The sequence below is a fragment of the Gracilinanus agilis genome, chromosome 1 (assembly GCF_016433145.1).
Source record: "Gracilinanus agilis isolate LMUSP501 chromosome 1, AgileGrace, whole genome shotgun sequence".
NCBI classification, from domain to species: Eukaryota; Metazoa; Chordata; class Mammalia; order Didelphimorphia; family Didelphidae; genus Gracilinanus; species Gracilinanus agilis.
Window position 1 is genome coordinate 282,352,449 of NC_058130.1, and position 21,336 is coordinate 282,373,784.

General features: G+C 35.5%; 1 protein-coding gene across 1 annotated transcript in view; it reads right to left on the reverse strand.

Annotated features, from left to right (window-relative positions):
- The window catches only part of SHC3 (SHC adaptor protein 3), a 225,722-nt gene that overhangs the window by 54,191 nt on the left and 150,195 nt on the right, over positions 1 to 21,336 (reverse strand). Inside the window, 3 exon segments of the mRNA XM_044657594.1 lie at positions 4,256 to 4,555; positions 8,034 to 8,228; positions 20,560 to 20,647. Of these exon segments, the coding sequence (XP_044513529.1) occupies positions 4,256 to 4,555; positions 8,034 to 8,228; positions 20,560 to 20,647 (583 nt within the window).

Here is a 21,336-nt window from a genome sequence, read left to right on the forward strand (position 1 = left end):
GGGCGGTAGGCCAAAAAAGTTTGGGAACCACTGATATAGGAGGTCCAGCTATAAGCCTTAGAGGTAGAGCTACCACAGCAATAGTAGTAGAAGTCCCAGATGCTCTCATCATGCAAAGATTGGACATCTGTAAGTAAACTTATTTGCTTAGGACTGGAAATAAGACTAAGTGCCATTGGGCAAGTCTATTGACCATTACTCAGTAACAGGTCTCAGTTACAGAGTGGAGAACAGTATTCTCAGTTAGTCACAAAGGAGTCTTCTTGGGTAAAGACAAGAATATAGACAAAGAGATCAGACCATCTTGGAATCACTAAAAACTTACTGGCCCCTAAAACTATTAAAATAGCAGAGCAAAAAAAAGCATAAAGTTTGGGATAGTGAACTGAATCATCACACCACAGATAACTCAACTCTAACGTGAAGTTCAAAGTCAAGAAAAAAAGGCTAGAAAAAATAAACAATCAACAATAACAAAAAAGAACCTGACCCCCAAATTCAAACTCATAAGTCAACAATGTGAAAACATCTATAAGCAAAATCTGAAAGAAAAGTGCAGAATGGACACAAGTACATCAAGAATTTCTAGAAGATTTAAAGAAAAAGATTTTTTTAACAGAGAAAAAATGTTTTTTAATCAATTTAGGGTATTAGAAGAAAATTGAGAAGAGAAATGAAGCAATCAAGAAAATTATAAAAAGGGAATTAAGAGCTTGTTTTTTTAAGACATGAAAATACTGAAGAAAATACTTGATTAAAAAGCAGAAATGACCAAAAGAAAAAAACAGATACAAAACCTCATTGAAGAAAATAATGTTGGTTAAATGTAAACAAATGAATCCATGAAACATCAAAAAACAATAAAACAAAATGAAAAAAATGAAAAAGTAGAAGAAATGTGAAATATCATATCAGAAAAACAACTGACCTAGAAAATGTATTTAAGATAGATAATGTAAGAATTAGTGAACTGTCTGAAAGCCTTGATCTAAAAATGATCCTAGCCATCAAATCTCAAAAATGCAAAGATGTCCAGATATCACAGGACCAGAGGCCAAAGTAGAAGTAGAAAGTATTCACCAATCACTTCACAAGATTCTAAAATGAAAACTCCAAGGAATATTATAGTCGAATTACAGAGCTGCCAAGCAAAAAGAAAATACTGAAAATATTCAGACAGAAACAATGCAAATACAATGGAACCACAATAAGCATTACATAAAATTTAGCAGCTATCACAATAAAGGAGTGAAAGGCTTGAAATATGAAACTCCACAAGACAAAGTAGCAGTTACAACCAAGAATAATGAGGTTAATTTTTCTGTGGGGAAAATAAATCTTTAATGAAATAGAGGACTTCCAGGTATTCCTAATAGAAAGAAAAGATCTGAATAGATTTGACAATCAAAGATAAAAGTTTAGAGAAGCATAAAAAGGAAAAAAATGAGTGAAAAGAGGTTGAACTGTTGTTTGTTTGTTTTTTTTAACCCTTACCTTGTCTTAGAATTTTTCTATTACAATATAGAATATTTTCAATTACAAGGTAGAAGAGCAGTAAGGTCAGGCAACTGGGTTAAGTGACTTACTCAGGTTCACATAGCTTGGAAGTATCTGAATCCAGATTTGAACCCAGGATTTCCTGTCCAGGTCTAGCTCTAATCTCCTGAACCACCTAGCTGCCCCAAAATTAAATTGTTTACATTCTCGAAAATATGTTAACTCTTGAGAATTTTAGCATTACTGGTACTGTTAGAAAGAATTAACAAAGATAGCAGGCATGGATATGAGTCTTTTATGGTGGAATGATTTTTTTTTTAAATAGAAGGTTGAAAAACAGGATGCTCTGGAAGAAGAGAAAGGAAGAGAAATAATGGAGAAATTATCTCATAAAACTGAAAAGTATTCATGGAAGAGTTTTTACAATAAACAGAAGAATGCTGTGAGGGGTGTAATGCTTGAACTTCACTCTCATATGAATTGCTTCAAATAGAGAAGAATATATATAGAAATATATATATATGTATATATGTATATATATTCTGTAATATTTTGCAAACCAACATGAAGAGCAAGATGATGGACAGTTGTCTGTTTAGAACATGAAATGAGCTGAGACTGGCAAGAAGTGCCATGTGCCAAGTCAGTTAGTAGCTCAGGTATATAAGGAAGGATTTGAACTGAAATCTCATCTCAATCTGGAGACTGGGTTTGGGAGTGGGAGATTGGTTTGGTTTGGGTAGGCCTTAGGTCAACTTGAATTGCCAGCAACCTGCACTAACCAACTTATAGTCTCAGATCCTGTGATACCAAATAACTAGTTCCTGATTCATAATCCAACAGCAAGCAATGACATCTCTCAATTAAACAACCTGAATTTGGTTGAACTCTGTCTGGCCCTGCCAGGCTGGCAGCTAGCTGCCAGCAAATAATTATTGACAAGCCTGATCACTCCTTCTTCAAGTATCATCTTTCATCATTAACTTAGATTAGGAATCTCTTGTTTCTCTCCTTCCTCAATTAATACCCTGCTCCCCTCCTAAGCTTAGTAGCATTAAATCTTTGAAACTTACCTAAACTTGTGTCAGCTTTATCTTAAAGCTTAGTGAGTATATCCTTGGGACATTTGAGGGAAAGGAGAGTAATATCAGTCAAACAAGATCTAATCCACAATCAAACTCTAGCATTATCCCTTACTGGGCCAGACTGTTCAGTTAGAAGTATCTATATAATTCCAAACACAGATTCTTCATTTTAGCTGACCAGTCTGGGACACTGTGATTCTGAAGTTAAATTTAGCAGATTCATTACCAACATTTTGTGGGTCCTTTGTATTTCACTATCACAATTTAAGTGTTACACTTGGGAATTTACACACACTCAGCTTCAGTACCTCATAACATCAGGTCTATTTTATAACAATTCTCAACTGGATATAGAAATCTATCTTACTCAACAGGGAAGCATATTTTTTATTATTAATAACATTCTGATGATGAGTTTCTCTAAATTCAGCTAGGCTAGTTCTCATTAGACAGACATTGTCTGTCACTTGACATATACTCAAAACCATTTCAGGTTGGTTCAGCAATCAGAGTTTGTACTCCATCTACTTAGCTTTTAAGAACCTAGGATCATCTCCACACTCTAATGAGGAGCAGAGCAATAATAATGCCTGTTCCTCATTAATGCACTGCTGGTGGACTTGTGAACTGATCCAACCATTCTGGATGGCAATTTGGAACTATGCTCAAAGGGCTATAAAAGAATGCCTGCCCTTTGATCCAGCCATACCATTGTTGGGTTTGTACCCCAAAGAGATCATAGATAAATAGACTTGCATGAAAATATTTATAGTCGCACTTTTTGTGGTGGCAAAAAATTGGAAAATGAGGGTATGCCTTTCAATTGGGGAATGGCTGAACAAAATGTGGTATATGCTGGTGATGGAATACTATTGTACTCAAAGAAATAATAAACTAGAGGAATTCCATGTGAACTGGAAAGACCTCCAGGAATTGATGCAGAGTGAAAGGAGCAGAGCCAGAAGAACACTGTACACAGAGACCAATACACTTTGGTAAAATAGAATGTAATGGACTTCTGTACTAGAAGCAATGTAATGACCCAGGACAATTCTGAGGGACTTATGGTAAAGAACGCTACCCACATTCAGAGGAAGAACTGCAGGAGAGGAAACACAGAAGAAAAGCAACTGCTTGAACACATGGGTTGAGGCGGACATGATTGGGGATGTAGACTTGAAAATACCACACCAATGCAACTATCAACAATTTGGAAATAGGTCTTGATCAATGACACATGTTAAAACCAGTAAAAATGCATATCGGCCATGGGAGGGGGGAGCCGGGGGGTGAAGGGGAAAGTAAGAGCATAAATCATGTAACCATGTTAACTTTTCTAAAAAATAAATATTAATAAATGTTAAAAAAATAATACCTGTTCCTAAAGAAGCCTAAGGCAGAGGACAAATAGAAATGGTTATACTTCAATTATCTATTTCACAGGCTTGGCATAAGGATCATTAGAATATTTTAAATGCTAGAGACACATTGTAATATTCCAAAGAAGTCACAGTTTGGGGGCAAAATAATTCATGGTAGTCTATTGCTAGATAAATATCCTTTTCAGCAAAGGGTGAGTCAGCTTAAATAGTGTTCATTAGGTTGTATAATTACTCTGATGTAACTCAAAAATGTATCCAGGACTGCTAACACTTTGTTTGTTCATTAGATACTTACAGTTCCTTCTGGGTCCACTAAAAGAAGGTGCTTGATTTGACCATAATGCATTCCTGTCAGGACATAGGATCCAGGGTTGGTAGTGCTTTTCCTGACAAGGAAATCCCCATCTTTTTTAAGTAGCTGTTCTGCTTCTTTTCTGCTTATTTCTCCTTGATACCAAAGCTCTGCATTCAGCTCTTCCATCCCTTTCCAATCAACTACTCTAGATAAAATTGGACTGGTGTTTTCCACTGATGTAGCCTTATTCAACAAAGGTCCCATGCTTTGGTTCTTAAGAGCATCTTCAAAAGGTTCTGGCAATAAAAGTAGATACAAGTAATAAATCAATCAACAGAAAATTAAATGGCAAAATCCCACGTATCAGATTAATTAAAAAGAACAGAGTTGTAATAAAATGCCTACTTTTATTGACTAGAAATATATTTAATTATTAATGCAATAAAGTATGATTAAAAAACAATTAGGATATTAGAATACTGGAAGGTATGTGTTCAAATACTCTTGCTTACATATAATCTCTGTAATCCCAGGTGAATCACTTCACTTTTAGACATTCGTTTCCAAAATGCGCAATGAGAAAGTTGGGCTTGATGATCCCTGGTTTCTTCCAGTTCTAAATCTATGATCCTATAATTAGCCAATTTTTGTTAACCTTCTTTGAGAAGCAACATTTTAGAGAAAAAAGTATTAGCCAAATGACCACTTGTCCAGACTGAGGTATCATATGTTATACAAAGAGCCAGAGGATTCCTTTTGTCTATTTAATTGCTAGAACAACTTGATTTTTAATATATTACATACTCAATAGTAATTTTTATTATGCAGTTAACAAATTTCTTAGAAACACAAACTATTCATTTTAAAAGATATGTTCTCCTACTCAGTTCATTCAAAAAACAAGTTATGTTTCCTTACTGAGTTCAAGTCCATATGTGGAGTAAGTCTATTCCTTATTTTCATTTCAATCTATTTTAACCATATTGCCTTCCAAATAAATGCTAAAAAGTTGCCTGTGTATTGTATCATTCAAAATCAATCAATGTGCTGCTTCAGGTACCCCTTGATTTCCTTCAAGGTGAGAATCATGTCAGTGATGACTATAATATAATGAAATTGATGATTGTGACTAAATATAAATGTGATATAAATATAAATATATAAAAGTTAATGGAGGAAAGATTAAGTATTGATTTAAAATGTGCCAGCTTCCAAGCTATGGGGTAGGGATATAAATTTTTAAAAAAGGATAGTCTATATAATGAAGGTGCTTACATATATAGTGCAATGTTGCCCAGGGAAAGGAAAAGTTGCTTTGTTAGTGTGTAGAGCTATAGGGTAATATAAACTCTTTTTTTTAAACCTATCTTCTATCTTCTATCTTCTAATCCATACAAAGTATTGACTCCAAGGCAGAAGAGTAAGAAATGTTAGGCAATTCTAGTTAAGTGACTTGCCCAGGATCACATAACTAGGAAGTGTCTAAGGACAGATTTGAATCCAGGAAATCTCATCTCCAAGACTGGCATTCTACCCACTAAGACACCTAGATTACTCAGTTCTTGATTATAAAATCCTGAAAGTATTCATGGTGTGATACAAATGTAAGATTATTAATGTCAATACCACAACTAATATCCAGCTTATTGATGCTGGAAGTGGGCACAGTTAAAGGAAGAAGAGCTTGTTCTCACTTTGTGGTACTTTATTATTCATTATCAAGTTCTCCAGAATACTAGCAAAGGAAAAGAGAAGAGCTGGAATTGAGATTAGTCAGTCTTGATACTTTTAAAATAAACCTTCATTAAAATAAAAAGTTTGTAAATTGTTAGGGTGAAGATAAATTGAAACTAGTTCAAATGTTTAGAATGGTAGTTTAAAGATAAAATGTCTTTTTAGCTACCTTTGCCCATATTACTTTGAATAATTGAACTTCGAATTTACACTCTCTTTACTCAGCAACAGTGGCTCTTTTTTTTATAACCTTTTTAATATTAAGAAGTTGTGAGTGAATGAGAGTGGCAGATGCTAGATCCTTTCGTTGTGTCCTCCTACTTTATTGCATTTTCCTCCTTTCTACTTCTAGGTGAGAAACACAGTCAAGATTAACTAGGTATTGTAAAGAGAAATTTGTATTCCCTCCTCTAAGCCTTTTCCAGCTTAACTCATTAGAGGAGCTGAGTCAAGAGGTTATTTGAAATTTCCAAAACTTATTCACTTAGTTAAAAAAAATTTTACCCAATAATTAATGGATTGGGATGAAATTTGTCCTATAATTTTGTTGTGTGAATTTTCTCTTGGTCTATTTGCCTCCCACTGGCAATATGCCAGTGCCATTCACTGAGAGAGGAAAGCTGAGGTATATTCACTCAGGGTGAAACACACTCCACTAGCAATTGATAGACATATATCCTTCACAATTCAGTTAGCAATATTTTGATGTTACATGAGACAGAGAAAAATGGCTGCTTGTTATAATGAAACAAGGGAAAAAAGTATGATAATTTGTTACAGAAGAAAGAGAAGGAATGCATGTGTCATTGTTAGTATAGTCAGTAAAGAAGGAGAGTCTTTTGTAGCAATTAGAAGAAATAAGACGTTGAAAAAATCCAACTGCTTTAAGCTGTTGTTGCCATTCAAACCAGGGTCATATATAACAAAAATAGCAAATGCAGAACAAAATGTCCATTCTTAATGGTTCCTCTTAAGAATTCATTTTTCTTTTAAAATTTCCTTTTAACAATTTCATTGGTAGAAGAATTCCCAGTGAGAAAGCTGCCTTTACTAATACGTATCAGCAGATCCTAAATGCATTCACCTAATTATAATTGGAAATTATTCAAATACTACAGTTATAACATCACATGGTAGTAAGAAATTGGACTAGGGGTCTATTACTAATTAGGTCAATCTTTTAACTTCACTGGGCTTCAAATCTTATTTAACTTTTTCATCTATAAAATGAAGAAGTTAAGATATAAATGACTCAAAAGCCCCTTACTGTTCTAAAGATTATGACTTATGATTTCTAAGGTTCCAACCATCTTTAAAATAATCTGGGTCTATGTATAAGAGTACAGAGCAATATTTTCAAGTTGAGAATGTGGTAATTCCCATGAAGATCCAATCTGATTCTGGAGAATAGACTAAGTGTGATTTTGGTGTCAATTCTGAAGGGACTTAACCATAAGACTTATGCTATGGAATTTAGGGGTCCTCCTTGGTGACCATCTAATATGGCTTCCCCATTTTACTCATAAGGAACCTGAGGAAAGTTAAGTAACTTGCCTAAAGTAACAAAGATAAAAAGTAACAAATATATAATTCAAACCCAAGTCCTCTAATCCGGTGTTCATTCCTATTTCAGGCTGATTCAATTAAGCAAACATTTATCAAATGCCCTTTATATAACATGTTCTGTCTTCAGCTGGATAAAAATTGTTGCTACTACAGCTCTAATTTTCCCTTTTTTCCTATGATCAACTCTCAGGCAAATATACCAAACCCACCAGACTTCAGAATAATCTGTGGTTTGTATAGCGATGAAAAGAAAATTTTCTTAAAAAGCTAGTTTCAAGAAATCAAATCTCCCATTCCCTACTGACTACAGAGAATTATTATTCCTCATCTTATAGCAGAATTTTGATGAGACTTCAAAGATACTTTACTCATAACTTTTAAAATTACTTAAATTATCACCACTGATCAAAAAACTAATAGCAAAGAATGAAATGAAATATATGAATTCTTGAAAAAAATTAAATAGGAACTTACTCATGTCAAATAAATCCTTTCTTGAACTGTTATCTTTGGTAGTGTCCATTGTTTCACTGAATACATTTTCAGTATCTCCTTGAAGGCCCTGTAAAGCTTGTGCATTTACACATTGAGTATTCACATAGATTGGTGCCTCTTCTAGAGGTGCTATTTGGGAATTTTCTTCTGGCAAATTATAATTATTCAAAGAACCTGTAAAAAAGCAAGAGAATACTTTTATCATTATTTTAATTATGAAAATGAAGGAGTTTAGCTTAGGTTACACAGAAACTAATTAAGAAATGATGCAGGGTTCTTCATCCTCACAATAAGAGAAAGGCTGTTTAGATTCTTACTTTTTAATTTGGAGTTCTGAAGGCCATACAGCATTAAGAGTATAATGTGGATTCCAACTAAGGGTCTTTCCCTCATGTCTCTCTAAGGAACACAGAGGAATGACATAAATCCCTTTGGCTCTCTGAGAATTTCTGGAGAAGTACATTCTCACCTGCCTAATCAGTTTATGACATTAATATATTTTTACAGAGAAGTAAATTTCCATTTCTCCTCCATTCAAGTTTCCTTTAAAAAAACTTCAAATCCATAATAAATGTAATTTTAAAATATTTTCTCACTGAAAAACTCAACACATAATTTATCTCACTTATTCTACCAACAACCCTGTAGAGTATACAAAAGCTGATATTTTATACATTTTATTGATATAATTAGTATCTAAGGTGGCAAGATACTAAATATCACATATAAAATTGGTAAACTATTGACTTCACACCATTACTTACAGTAAATAATTCATTTGAAAGTTATATCATGAAGACATTCACTTTTTTAAAAATGGAGTCTAAATTAGCATACTTGTCCAGCGTTGTAAGAAAAATTAATAAGATGCGTAAGATTAGTTAGCTGTGAGGCTTAGCAAGCAGGGCTGGAGAATTCTAAATTGAATGGGGAAGTGGGAAGTTGTGCTTCTCTCTCTGAGATGGACTCCATGGTGGCTAGGGACAAGTTGTAACTGACCCCCTGGGAGACCTCAGAGGAAGTGGAGTTTGTATCCTGATATCCTGATATCCAGAAGGAGGAAAGTCATTTGCCTGTGGGAGGTTAGGTTGAAACTATAAAATCTAACCTGAGTTGCTGGTCAGCTCAGGTTAGTTTACCTCCCTGACTTACCCAACTGAAGGAGTACTGGCTGAAGACCTAGGAAAACTGCATCATTGCTGGATTTTGACAGGACTCAGCAGTGAGGATCCAACTTTCATTTCTGATCTCCATTGTGCCCTGCCCTGCTATAGTTTCTAGCTTAGTGTAGATGAATTCATTCCCTGACACTGAAGCTTCCCCATAGACTGGTAAAATAGAATCCCTTTTCCCTTCTTTCAGACTATAGTTCATTGGATTAAATCCTGTTTATAAAACCTTTTGTCAGTCAACTCACTTGCTAGTTTCACAGACTCCCTGGCTGGGTGGATCAGTGTTAGTTAAGGCCCAACAGTCACTCCTGTCAACTGCCATTCCCCAAACTGCCAAACTCAGTTTCCCTAACTTGTTTGGTCCCAGATTATTGTCCATTCCTGTATCCTACTCACCCTTCTGAACCCAGGTAAAAATATGTTAACCCCAGTTTTTACCTTAAGACCAGCCATCTGTAGACATGTTGTAAGAATCCAGCGGTGTATTCTAGGAAAAAGGATTCATTCTGTTCTACCCCAGACTCACATAATAGGTTCATAATACATTGTCGTTGGATATATTATAACTATTTAAGTGGTACAAGCTCTATTTCTAATGACTTAAAATATTATGCCAAGAAAATTACACATTAAAATTTTTCCCTGAAGAACATTAAAAAATTTATATGCTACAGATGTGGGTGTGAGAATGCATATGTCAAATGCAGTGGTGAGAAATATTCACAACATGAAAAAACAATTATCAAATTTATGACTTAGGTGTCTTATCGCTTATGTTACTTCTCTCTTGAAATACCACATTGGTCCAAATATTCCTAAATAAAATCTGTATCCTTAAAATTACATATTTTTAAATGTAAGAGGTAAAAATAAGTCTTGGAGTCAAGAAGATGTGCATTGAAGTTCTGCCTCTGACACATACTAGCTATGAGTACATATGCCATTTAACCTCTGTGGCTTGGACAACTTTGTAAGAATAAGTTATAAATGATTTACCCATCTGTAACATTAGAGGGAGCTTCATACAAATTCCTCTCTCCTCACAAATCCTGACATCATACAAACCAGAAAAAGAAAATAATTATGCAAAATTACTATATTGAACATGCATATTCTTTAACATGCCAATTTTGAATAATTATATATATGGACATATACGTATATACTGTAAATGATTGGGGCAATTTTATTTTTTTCTATTTTTCAACTAAAATATCTCAATCCTATGGGTCCATCTGCTCCAATCATGCAAAAGGAAAAGCCTCTAAGGCTGAATGCTCTTTAAATAATGAGGGACATTCCTTGAAGGTATGATTTAGAGTTTACCACCAGGTTTGTACTTGAAGACTTTCCATTTTTTAAGGATCTTTCCAGAGCTTGTACTTTGAGGACCCAAGGTTACCACATCATGATGAAGCTTTATATAGTAGGATTTAAGAGGAGATTCATTACAAATTCAAATAAGTACCTATTCTCTGGATTCATCAATTTTTTAATCTCCTTCTAAATTTAAAATCTTAGCCAAGTGTTAATCTCTAAAAAGTTAGTTTACTCTTTTTCTTTGTCCTACTTATCTTCATTCATAAAGCCAGAACTTTCTGCCAGTATAAGACTGACTGCAAAATCCAATTACTTCTCTTTTTTCTTACTCTAAGAACCCAGAGTGCTAATTCTGAATTTCTGGAGTTGCTGGATATGGATTTAATTGAATAAAGTAAGTAAAACTTCAAAATAGAGAATGTGAAGGCACTGATAGAAGAGAATTTTTAGTGAAAGTATATTTATTTCTCTATATGATCCTTTGACTCCTAAAACTTATCTCACTATTTGCGGTCTAACTTCTACCTTTGGCTTGTGACCCAGTTTTAAGGATATTTTCTAGCTACCTAGTTAAAAATCCCTAAACTTTGGCTTCCCCAAATATGTGCTCAGGCTACGATTCCTGCATTCCTGCCACGGTAGCACCAAAGCTGGTACATTGTGTAGCCCTTTGCCATCCTACATCTAGAGAGACATGCTTATAATAGTTCAGATTTCCTACATCTAGAGAGACATGCTTATAATAGTTCAGATTTTCAGAAGGAAGCACTTCATCCTTGCTTTAAGCAATAAGAAATGCCATATATACCCTCTTATTTCAAAGCAAAGAGGAACACTCCCACTGCTCTCCAGATGATCCCAGGATGGGGAAACCCTATGTAATCAACACTACAACCCCAGCCAGCAAAATAAGCCCTAACAGTCCTTAAGCTGCTTCATTGTCTCCCACTCTTGGCTGATGCCTAGATATCATCCTTCTCATCCCTCAGGGATCACCTAAAACCTTGTATAGGACTCCCTGTAGGCTCTGCTCTTCTTTCTCTCTCCTGTTCCTAATTAGGTTTTACTGCTGCCATGCTGATTGCCTCTGGAATCATTGCTGCCTATTTACCAACTGCCATTACCAATTACCATTAGCCAACATACTAATAAAGCCTTCTTTGGTGACTCTTGGAGTCATTCCTTCTTGGCATAATCCAAACAAACTAGCTGGATGAACAACAGGTCAAGTTAGGGCTATTGGTATCTACCTCTCATATTCATGAGCCACTGACCAAAGCTGTGACTGACCACTGCTCCTCTGAGGACTGAGAAGGACAGGTGGCTTCACAGCTACCATCTTTCCTGGAGAGAGCAAGAGTCAGACTACTGAATCACGTGCCGTGCTCCAGTGGTACAATCTCCTTCACCATCTCATCCAATGAACTAATAATAAACCATTATTCCAAATCACTTAACCAGATAACCACACTGATATCCTGATAAGCATAAATCTGTAATTCAGGACTCAAATAAAAATTCTGAGGATCTCAAACCTCATGCTCCAGAAACAGAGAATTACCTTTCCTTTTAGACCTATGAGTGCTAATCATGACTTAGGATCTGCTGATGCTCTATCTTCACTTCTTTCCAGGCTGAAGTACTGAACCATGGGCCTCAACAATAGGGAATCCCTTCATTCTATGATCAAAAAAGTCAGTATCTTTTAGACAGTATAAGTGGCTATGTTAGGACTGTCTATTGATATGAATGACTCTATCTCAGGAAAGGAAAACACTTAAATATAATTCTCAGAATTTGAGCTTTTCCCCTCAGCCCACACTCATGCTCCCAAGGACAACCACAAATAATTAACATGCTCTGTTCCTTCTTCATCTCAAGGTTTTCAGATTGTCCTATTTTCCTTTCATGGTTGCTCACAGAAAAAAACAAAACAAAACAAAACAAAAAAAAACAAGTTTGCTTATTTTACTAGGTAGACCCATAACATAGTTTCAAAAATAAGGCTGTTTTTCCTCAGGGTACAAAAGCCTACTTTGTACTCAATTTGAGAGAATTCTTCCTTTTGAATTCCCTTATGGATACATGTTCTTGAATAACCTTATCTGTGAGTTATGTTTTCCACCATGACAGGTAGGTGGGAAAAACATTATTACTACATTTTAAAGAATGAAAAATGGAAATAAAATTTAGTATTTTAAAATAAAAACTGTAATTTACCCTCTTGTGAAATCTGTGGCTGATAAGTAATGATAACTATAACAAACTAAGATCAGTATAACAAAAATTGATTTTGATTAACAATAATTTTGTAAACATGATGTTAATAATATATTTTCTAATAGGCATTTCCTATATGGGGGCATTAGCCCAAGTTCAGACTTTACCCATTACACTATTTTATATACACATATGCCACACATAATATATCTGTTATGTAAAATAGATCAGTAGCAAAGATTAATTATAAGTAAATTGATGGACTCTACGAACTTCTGGTTAAGATGGCGACAGAGTAAGAAGCAGCATTGCTCGATCTCTCCTAACTGAAGCATACAGGACTCCTCAAGGGGACATAAAAACGAAACCAGACGAATGAAGGGACCCCACAACAGGGCACAGCATCGAAGGTACGCGGAATCAGGGCATTTCCACTCTATAAAGGGGTGAAACAATTCTCACTAAAACACAAGAGGAAGAAGCCCCTCCCCCACCCCCCACACCACACAGAGTGCCCTAGGCGCGGACAAGGATCTAGAGCACAGGCTTGGACCCCGAGTGGGGACCCAGTGCAGACAGCTGTGGAAGCAGCCCCTGAGACTGCTGAAAGAGCCTCAGGCAGAGGGGCAGACCAGGGACTACCAGGAGGCTCAACCCTGAGAACAAGGAGATCTGAGACCTTGGGAGCCTAGACAGCGCAGACAGAACCTGAGTGTGAGGACAAAGCTGAGAAGGTGCTGGGCTAAAAATGGCAAGCCATAGGGAAGCCCAGAAGAGAAAGATTATCAAAAAGAACTCTGGAACACTCGACAACTTTTAAACAGAGAAAATCCAGACAACAGAGGAGGACAAACAAGTAATCATATCCAAACCTTCCCAAAACAATGAAAACTGGTCACAAGATATTGAAGAGTTCAAATCAGAGATAATGAGAAAGATGGAAGAGATCTGGCAAGAAAATAACAGTTTAAAAGGCAGAATTTTGCAATTGGAAAGTGAGGTTCAGAAATCAAATGAACTGATAAGCAAATTGAACACCAGAAATGACCAGATTGAAAAGGAAAACCAGTCCCGAAAGGCTAGAATTGAGCAATTAGAAGCTAATAATCTCTCAAGACAGCAAGAACAAATAAAACAAAGTCAAAAGACTGATAAAATAGAAGGAAACATGAAATATCTCAATGAGAAAGTGACAGACCAAGAAAACTGGTCTAGAAGAGACAATTTGAGAATCATTGGTCTTCCAGAAAAAGCAGAAATTAATAGAAACTTGGACTCCATACTTAAAGAAATTATTCAGCAAAATTGCCCTGAAGTTCTACAACAAGAAGGCAATATAGATAGGGTCCATAGATCACCCTCTACACTAGACCCAGAATGGACAACACCCAGGAATATAATAGCCAAATTCAAGAGCTTCCAAGTAAAAGAAAAAATCTTACAAGAAGCCAGAAAGAGACAATTCAAATATCGAGGAGCACCAATTAGGATCACACAGGATCTGGCAGCCTCCACGCTAAAAGACCGCAAGGCTTGGAATATGATATTCAGAAAGGCAAGAGAACTGGGCCTAAAACCACGGATCAACTACCCATCATAACTGACTATATACTTCCAGGGGAAAGTATGGGCATTCAACAAAATTGAAGATTTCCAAGTATTTGCACAGAAGAGACCAGGACTAAATGAAAAGTTTGATATCCAACTACAAAAAGCAAGAGAAACATGAAAAGGTAAATAAGAAACAGAGAGGAAAGAAAGAAAACTCATAATTTTTAAATTAGCCTCTTTAAGGGCTTCAATAAGATCTAATTATCTGTATTCCTATGTGGAGAAATCCTATGTATAATTCTCTGTAGTGTACTCTATCCATTATTATAGTATTCACTATTATAGCAATCAGAAGAATAATTCACAGGGAGAGGGTGGAATACTAAATGGTCTAAGAAGACATCGGGGGTGGGAAAGAGGGGGGTGAATAGTAGGGGACACCAAGAGAAACTTCAGTGAATAAGAAAAATAGGATATTCTATTACACACAAAGAGGGCATGGGAAGGGGAGGGGACAAATACTAGTATAAGAAGGAGAGGAAGAGAGCATTAAGAGGTAATATTTAAACCTTACTCTCAGTGTAATCAACCCGGAGAGGGAAAAGTAGCTACATTATCCATTGGGATAAAAAACTCTATCTAACCCTACTGAGAAAGTCAGAAGGGATAAACCAAGGGGAGCAGGGGAGTGAGGAGGTCAAAAAAGGGAGGGGAGAAGAAGGGGGAAGGAATTCATTAGGCCTTTAAAAATAAAAAGAGGGAAATAAGAAGGGAGGGAGTAAAAAGGGAAGTTTATCAAGGGAGGGGATAAGGGATACCAGCTCAAAGCAAACCACTGGTTTAAAAGAAAATAGTGTAAGACGAAAGGGTAGAACTAGGGGAGGATACAAACATGTCAGAGAATGCACAACTGATAATTATAACTCTGAATGTGAATGGGATGAACTCACTCATAAAACAGAAGCAAATAGCAGAGTAGATTAGAAACCAAAATCCCACCATATGTTGTCTACAAGAAAAACATATGAGGTGGGTGGACATACACAAGTTTAAGGTTAAGGGCTTGAGCAAAATCTTTTGGGCATCAAATGAGAAAAAGAAAGCAGCAGTGGCTATTATGATTTCTGACAAAGCCAAAGTAAAAATAGATATAATTAAAAAAGACAGGGAAGGCCATTACATCCTGATTAAAGGCAGTATAAACAATGAGGAAATAACACTGCTCAATATATATGCACCAAGTGGTATAGCATCCAAATTCATAAAGGAGAAACTGGCAGAGCTCAAGAAGGAAATAGATAGTAAAACCATAATAGTGGGAGATCTAAATATTCCTCTTTCAGATCTAGATAAATCAAACCAAAAAATAAATAAGAAAGAGGTAAGAGAGGTGAATGAAGTCCTAGAAAAATTAGATTTAATTGATATGTGCAGAAAAATAAATAGGGACAAAAAGGAATACACCTTCTTTTGGTACATTCACAAAGACTGACCATGTAATAGGGCATAGAAACATTGCAAACAAATGCAAAAGAGCAGATATAATAAATGTAACCTTCTCAGATCATAATGCAATAAAAATAGTAATTAGTAAGGGCACCTAGACAGGCAAATCAAAAACTAATTGGAAATTAAACAATATGATTCTCCAAAACCAATTAGTCAAAGAAGAAATTATAGAAAGAATCAACAATTTCATTGAAGAGAATGACAATGATGAGACATCCTACCAAACTCTGTGGGATGCAGCCAAGGCAGTACTCAGGGGGAAATTTATATCCTTGAGTGCATATATTAACAAATTAAGGAGGGCAGAGATTAATGAATTGGGCATGCAACTCAAAAAACTAGAAAGCAAGCAAATTAAAAATCCCCAGATGAAAACTAAATTAGAAATACTAAAAATCAAGGGAGAAATTAATAAAATCGAAAGTAAAAGAACTATTGAATTAATAAATAAGACTAGAAGCTGGTATTTTGAAAAAACAGATAAAATAGACAAAGTACTGGTCAATCTAATAAAAAAAAGGAAAGAAGAAAACCAAATTGATAGTATCAAAGATGAAAAGGGAGACCTCACCTCTAATGAAGGGGAAATTAAGGCAATCATTAAGAACTATTTCGCCCAATTATATGGCAACAAATATAACAATTTAGGAGATATGGATGAACATTTACAAAAATATAAATTGCCTAGATTAACAGCAGAAGAAATAGAATACCTAAATAATCCCATATCAGAAATAGAAATTGAACAAGCCATCAAAGAACTCCCTAAGAAAAAAATCACCAGGACCTGATGGATTCACAAATGAATTCTATCAGACATTCAAAGAGCAACTAATCCCAATACTATACAAATTATTTGATATGATAAGCAAAGAAGGAGTCCTACCAAATTCCTTTTATGACACAAATATGGTACTGATTCCAAAGCCAGGTAGATCAAAAACAGAGAAAGAAAACTACAGACCAATCTCCCTAAAGAACATAGATGCAAAAATCTTAAATAGAATACTAGCAAAGAGACTCCAGCAAGTAATTAAGAAGATCATCCACCATGATCAGGTGGGATTTATACCAGAAATGTAAGGATGGTTCAACATTAGGAAAACCATCCACATCATTGACGATATCAACAGTCTAACAAACAAAAATCACATGATTATCTCAATAGATGCTGAAAAAGCCTTTGACAAAATACAGCATCCATTCCTATTGAAAACACTGAAAAGTATAGGAATAGAAGGACCTTTCCTAAAAATAATAAACAGTATAAACCTAAAACCATCAACAAGCATCATATGCAATGGGGATAAATTAGAAGCCTTCTCAATAAGATCAGGAGTGAAACAAGGATGCTCATTACCACCTCTACTATTCAACATAGTACTAGAAACACTAGCAGTAGCAATTAGAGAAGAAAAAGAAATTGAAGGTGTCAAAATAGGCAATGAGGAGACTAAGCTATCATTCTTTGCAGATGATATGATGGTTTACTTAAAAAATCCTAGAGAATCAACTAAGGAGCTGGTAGAAATAATCAACAACTTTGGCAAAGATGCGGGATACTAAATAAATGCACATAAATCATCAGCATTTCTATATACTTTCAACACCTTAGAGCAGCAAGAGGTAGAAAAAGAAACACCATTTAAAATCACCCTAGACAATATAAAATACTTAGGAATCTATCTACCAAAACAAACACAGCAATTATAGGAAAACAGCTACAAAACACTTTCCAAACAAATAAAACTGGATCTCAACAATTGGAAAGCCATTAATTGTTCATGGGTAGGATGAGCTAACATAATAAAAATGACCATTCTACCCAAATTAATTTACCTATTTAGCACTATACCTATCAAACTACCAAAAAACTTTTTTACTGAATTAGGAAAAACTATAACAAATTTCATTTGGAATAACAAAAGATCAAGAATTTCAAAGGAAATAATGAAAAAAAAAGTGAAGGAAAGGGGCCTAGCAGTACCAGATATTAAACTATACTATAAAGCAGCAGTCATCAAAACAATATGGTACTGGCTAAGAGACAGAAGGGAGGATCAGTGGAATAGACTTGGGGTTAATAACGTCAGCAAGACAGTCTATGATAAACCCAAAGAGCCCAACTTTTGGGACGTGAATCCACTATTTGACAAAAACTGCTGGGAAATTTGGAAAACAATATGGGAGAGATTAGGTTTAGATCAACATCTCACACCCTACACCAAGATAAATTCAGAATGGGTGAATGACTTGAATATAAAGAGGGAAACTATAAATAAGTTAAGTGAACACAAAATAGTATACCTGTCAGATCTCTGGGAAAGCAAAGATTTTAAAACCAAGCAAGAGGGGGCAGCTGGGTAGCTCAGTGGAGTGAGAGTCAGGCCTAAAGACAGGAGGTCCTAGGTTCAAACCCGGCCTCAGCCACTTCCCAGCTGTGTGACCCTGGGCAAGTCACTTGACCCCCATTGCCCACCCTTACCAATTTTCCACCTATGAGACAATATACCGAAGTACAAGGGTTTAAAAAAAAAAACAAGCAAGAGTTAGAGAAAATTACAAAATGTAAATTAAATGGTTTTGATTATATTAAGCTAAAAAGCTTTTGTACAAACCAAAACAATGTAGTCAAAATCAGAAGGGAAACAACAAATTGGGAAAAGATCTTTATAATAAAAAACTCTGACATGGGTCTAATTACTCAAATATACAAGGAGTTAAATCAATTATATAAAAAATCAAGCCATTCCCCAATTGATAAATGGGCAAGAGACATGAATAGGCAATTTTCAGGTAAAGAAATCAAAAGTATCAATAAGCACATGAGAAAGTGTTCCAAATCTCTAATAATTAGAGAAATGCAAATCAAAACAACTCTGAGGTATCACCTCACACCTAGCAGATTGGCTAAAATGAAAGAAGGGGAGAATAATGAATGCTGGAGGGGATGTGGCAAAATCGGGACATTAATGCATTGCTGGTGGAGTTGTGAACTGATCCAACCATTCTGGCTGGTAATTTGGAATCATGCTCAAAGGGCTATAAAAGAATGCCTGCCCTTTGATCCAGCCATAACATTGTTGGGTATGTACCCCAAAGAGATCATAGATAAACAGACTTGTACGAAAATATTTTTAGCTGTGCTTTCGTGGTGGCAAAGAACTGGAAAAGGAGTGTATGTCCTTCAATTGTGGAATGGCTGAACAAACTGTGGTATATGCTGGTGATGGAATACTATTGTGCTCAAAGGAATAATAAACTGGAGGAGTTCCAGGTGAACTGGAATGACCTCCAGGAATTGATGCAGAGTGAAAGGAGCAGAGCCAGAAGAACACTGTACACAGAGACTGATATAATATGGTAAAATCGAATGCAATGGACTTCTGTACCAGCAGCAATGCAATGACCCAGGACAATTCTGTGGGATTTATGGTAAAGAACACTACCCACATTCAGAGGAAGAACTGCAGGAGAGGAAACATATAAGAAAAACAACTGCTTGAACGCATGGGATGAGGTGGACATGATTGGGGATTTTGATTCAAAACTACCACACCAATGCAACTATCAACAATTTGGAAATAGGTTTTGATCAATGACACATGTTAAAAAACCAGTGGAAATGTGCATTGGCCATGGGTGTGGGGAGAGCGGGGGGTGAAGGGGAAAGTAGGAGCATGAATCATGTAACCATGTTAAAAATAATATTAATAAACATTTTTAAAAAATAAGTAAATTGATGGATCAGAGTCTTGATTCATGGTGAAGAATGATCATCTTATCCTAAAAATGACATTATACCTTGATTATAGAATTGGTAAGGAAACTACTGACTGAGCCTCCCTGGTTTTTCAAAATGAACAAAGTGGGCAGTTTGTAGCATAGTTGGGAAAATTAAATACAGTATTATCCGCTAAGTGGTACAGAAGTCTTTTTGGTTTAAGCCAATACATATATGATTAGGTTTTTCCCCTACTTTGTTCTTATCATATATAGGTGACAGAATTTTAGGATGAACACTCCTAAATGTAGCCTCTTTCTACTTGCTACTGGTACAATTCTTCTCCTACAATCTAAGATTGATCGATCAAGAGGAATTTTCTGAGCCAAGAGAACTGATTTCATGCCAGTGTGGATCTCTCAGTCCCCATAAGTAACCATTTATTGTCCTAATCCTTTCAATTCTTTCAATTTCCCTCAACCATGATCTCCTCAAGAATAGGGACTTTTAAAAATTTCTCTTTATTCTCAATGCTTAGTGCACAGTAGGTACTTAATAAATGCTTGTGATTTGATCTGACCAGTTGCTATTAAGGTACCATGGAGTAAATCCTCTATTTCCACAAAATGTCACGAAAGTAATAGTTATAGCCAAAGATTGGGCTTTGTAATTGGTAACTGGTATTGATTTTGTAAAAAATATTTGCATCTTTTAACTCAAAAGACAGCTAGGAGAGACAGCAGCTAGTCTGGAGTCAGGAAGATCTGAATTCAAATCTGGCCTCTGACATTTGTAAGTGGTGTGACCCTGGGTAAATTGCTTAATCTGTTTGCCTCATTTTCCTCATTTGTAAAATAAGGATAATAATAACATCTATTTATTATGAGGACTTATAATAATAATAATAACAAAGTACTTAGCACAGTGTCTGACTCATAGTAAGTGCTATATTAGCTATTATTAAATGATGGAACCCTGAAATTCAATTTAACATTCCAAATCCACTTACCTTGCCAAATAGGTGCATGCTGCCAATCATCACTGAATTTACCTCCTAAATGCCTTCCCTGGTAGTAAGTTTGCTCTCTTCCTGCAGACTATGGACACACACACACACACACATATACACACACACAAACACACACACACACACACACACACACACAGAAAAAGATTCATTGTCTTCAAATTTTACTATTGTTAAAAGCTATAATAATAGCAGCAGTAGCCTTCATATTGTAGCAGAATGCATAGTATATTTATATTCAATTTCCTCTTCAGGGCTCCAAGGTGGCTTTAAGATTTCAGGTTCTTTGAAGAATGTTTGTTTAGGTGTAAGGAGTACTTTGTAACTTCATGAAAACTCTATCCCACCTCCTTGTCTTCATTAACTCTCATAATCCTTTATCAAGTATAACAATAAAATGTGCTTTTCCTAAGCAGCCATATTACTCAATAGATATTTTTAAATGCTATTCAATTAGGAAGTATCTACTCTTTTCAAGGCCAATACATATAAACATTTGTGTTCATACTTCAGTCTGAACTAATGCATTGATCCCACCACTCTATTTTTATACACATAAGGATATGCTTTTGCTGAAATGTCCCTTGTAATTCAACATTATAATTTTACCTCACACATTTCTGACTTAAGGCAAGCAACATATTTTCATGTTATAAAAAGAGATATTGAGACATTGACATGTTAAATGCTTTCCTGAGGGAGGATAGGAAAGAGATGAAGATACTTGTACAGTACCAGGATTTTATCTTTCCTGAGAAC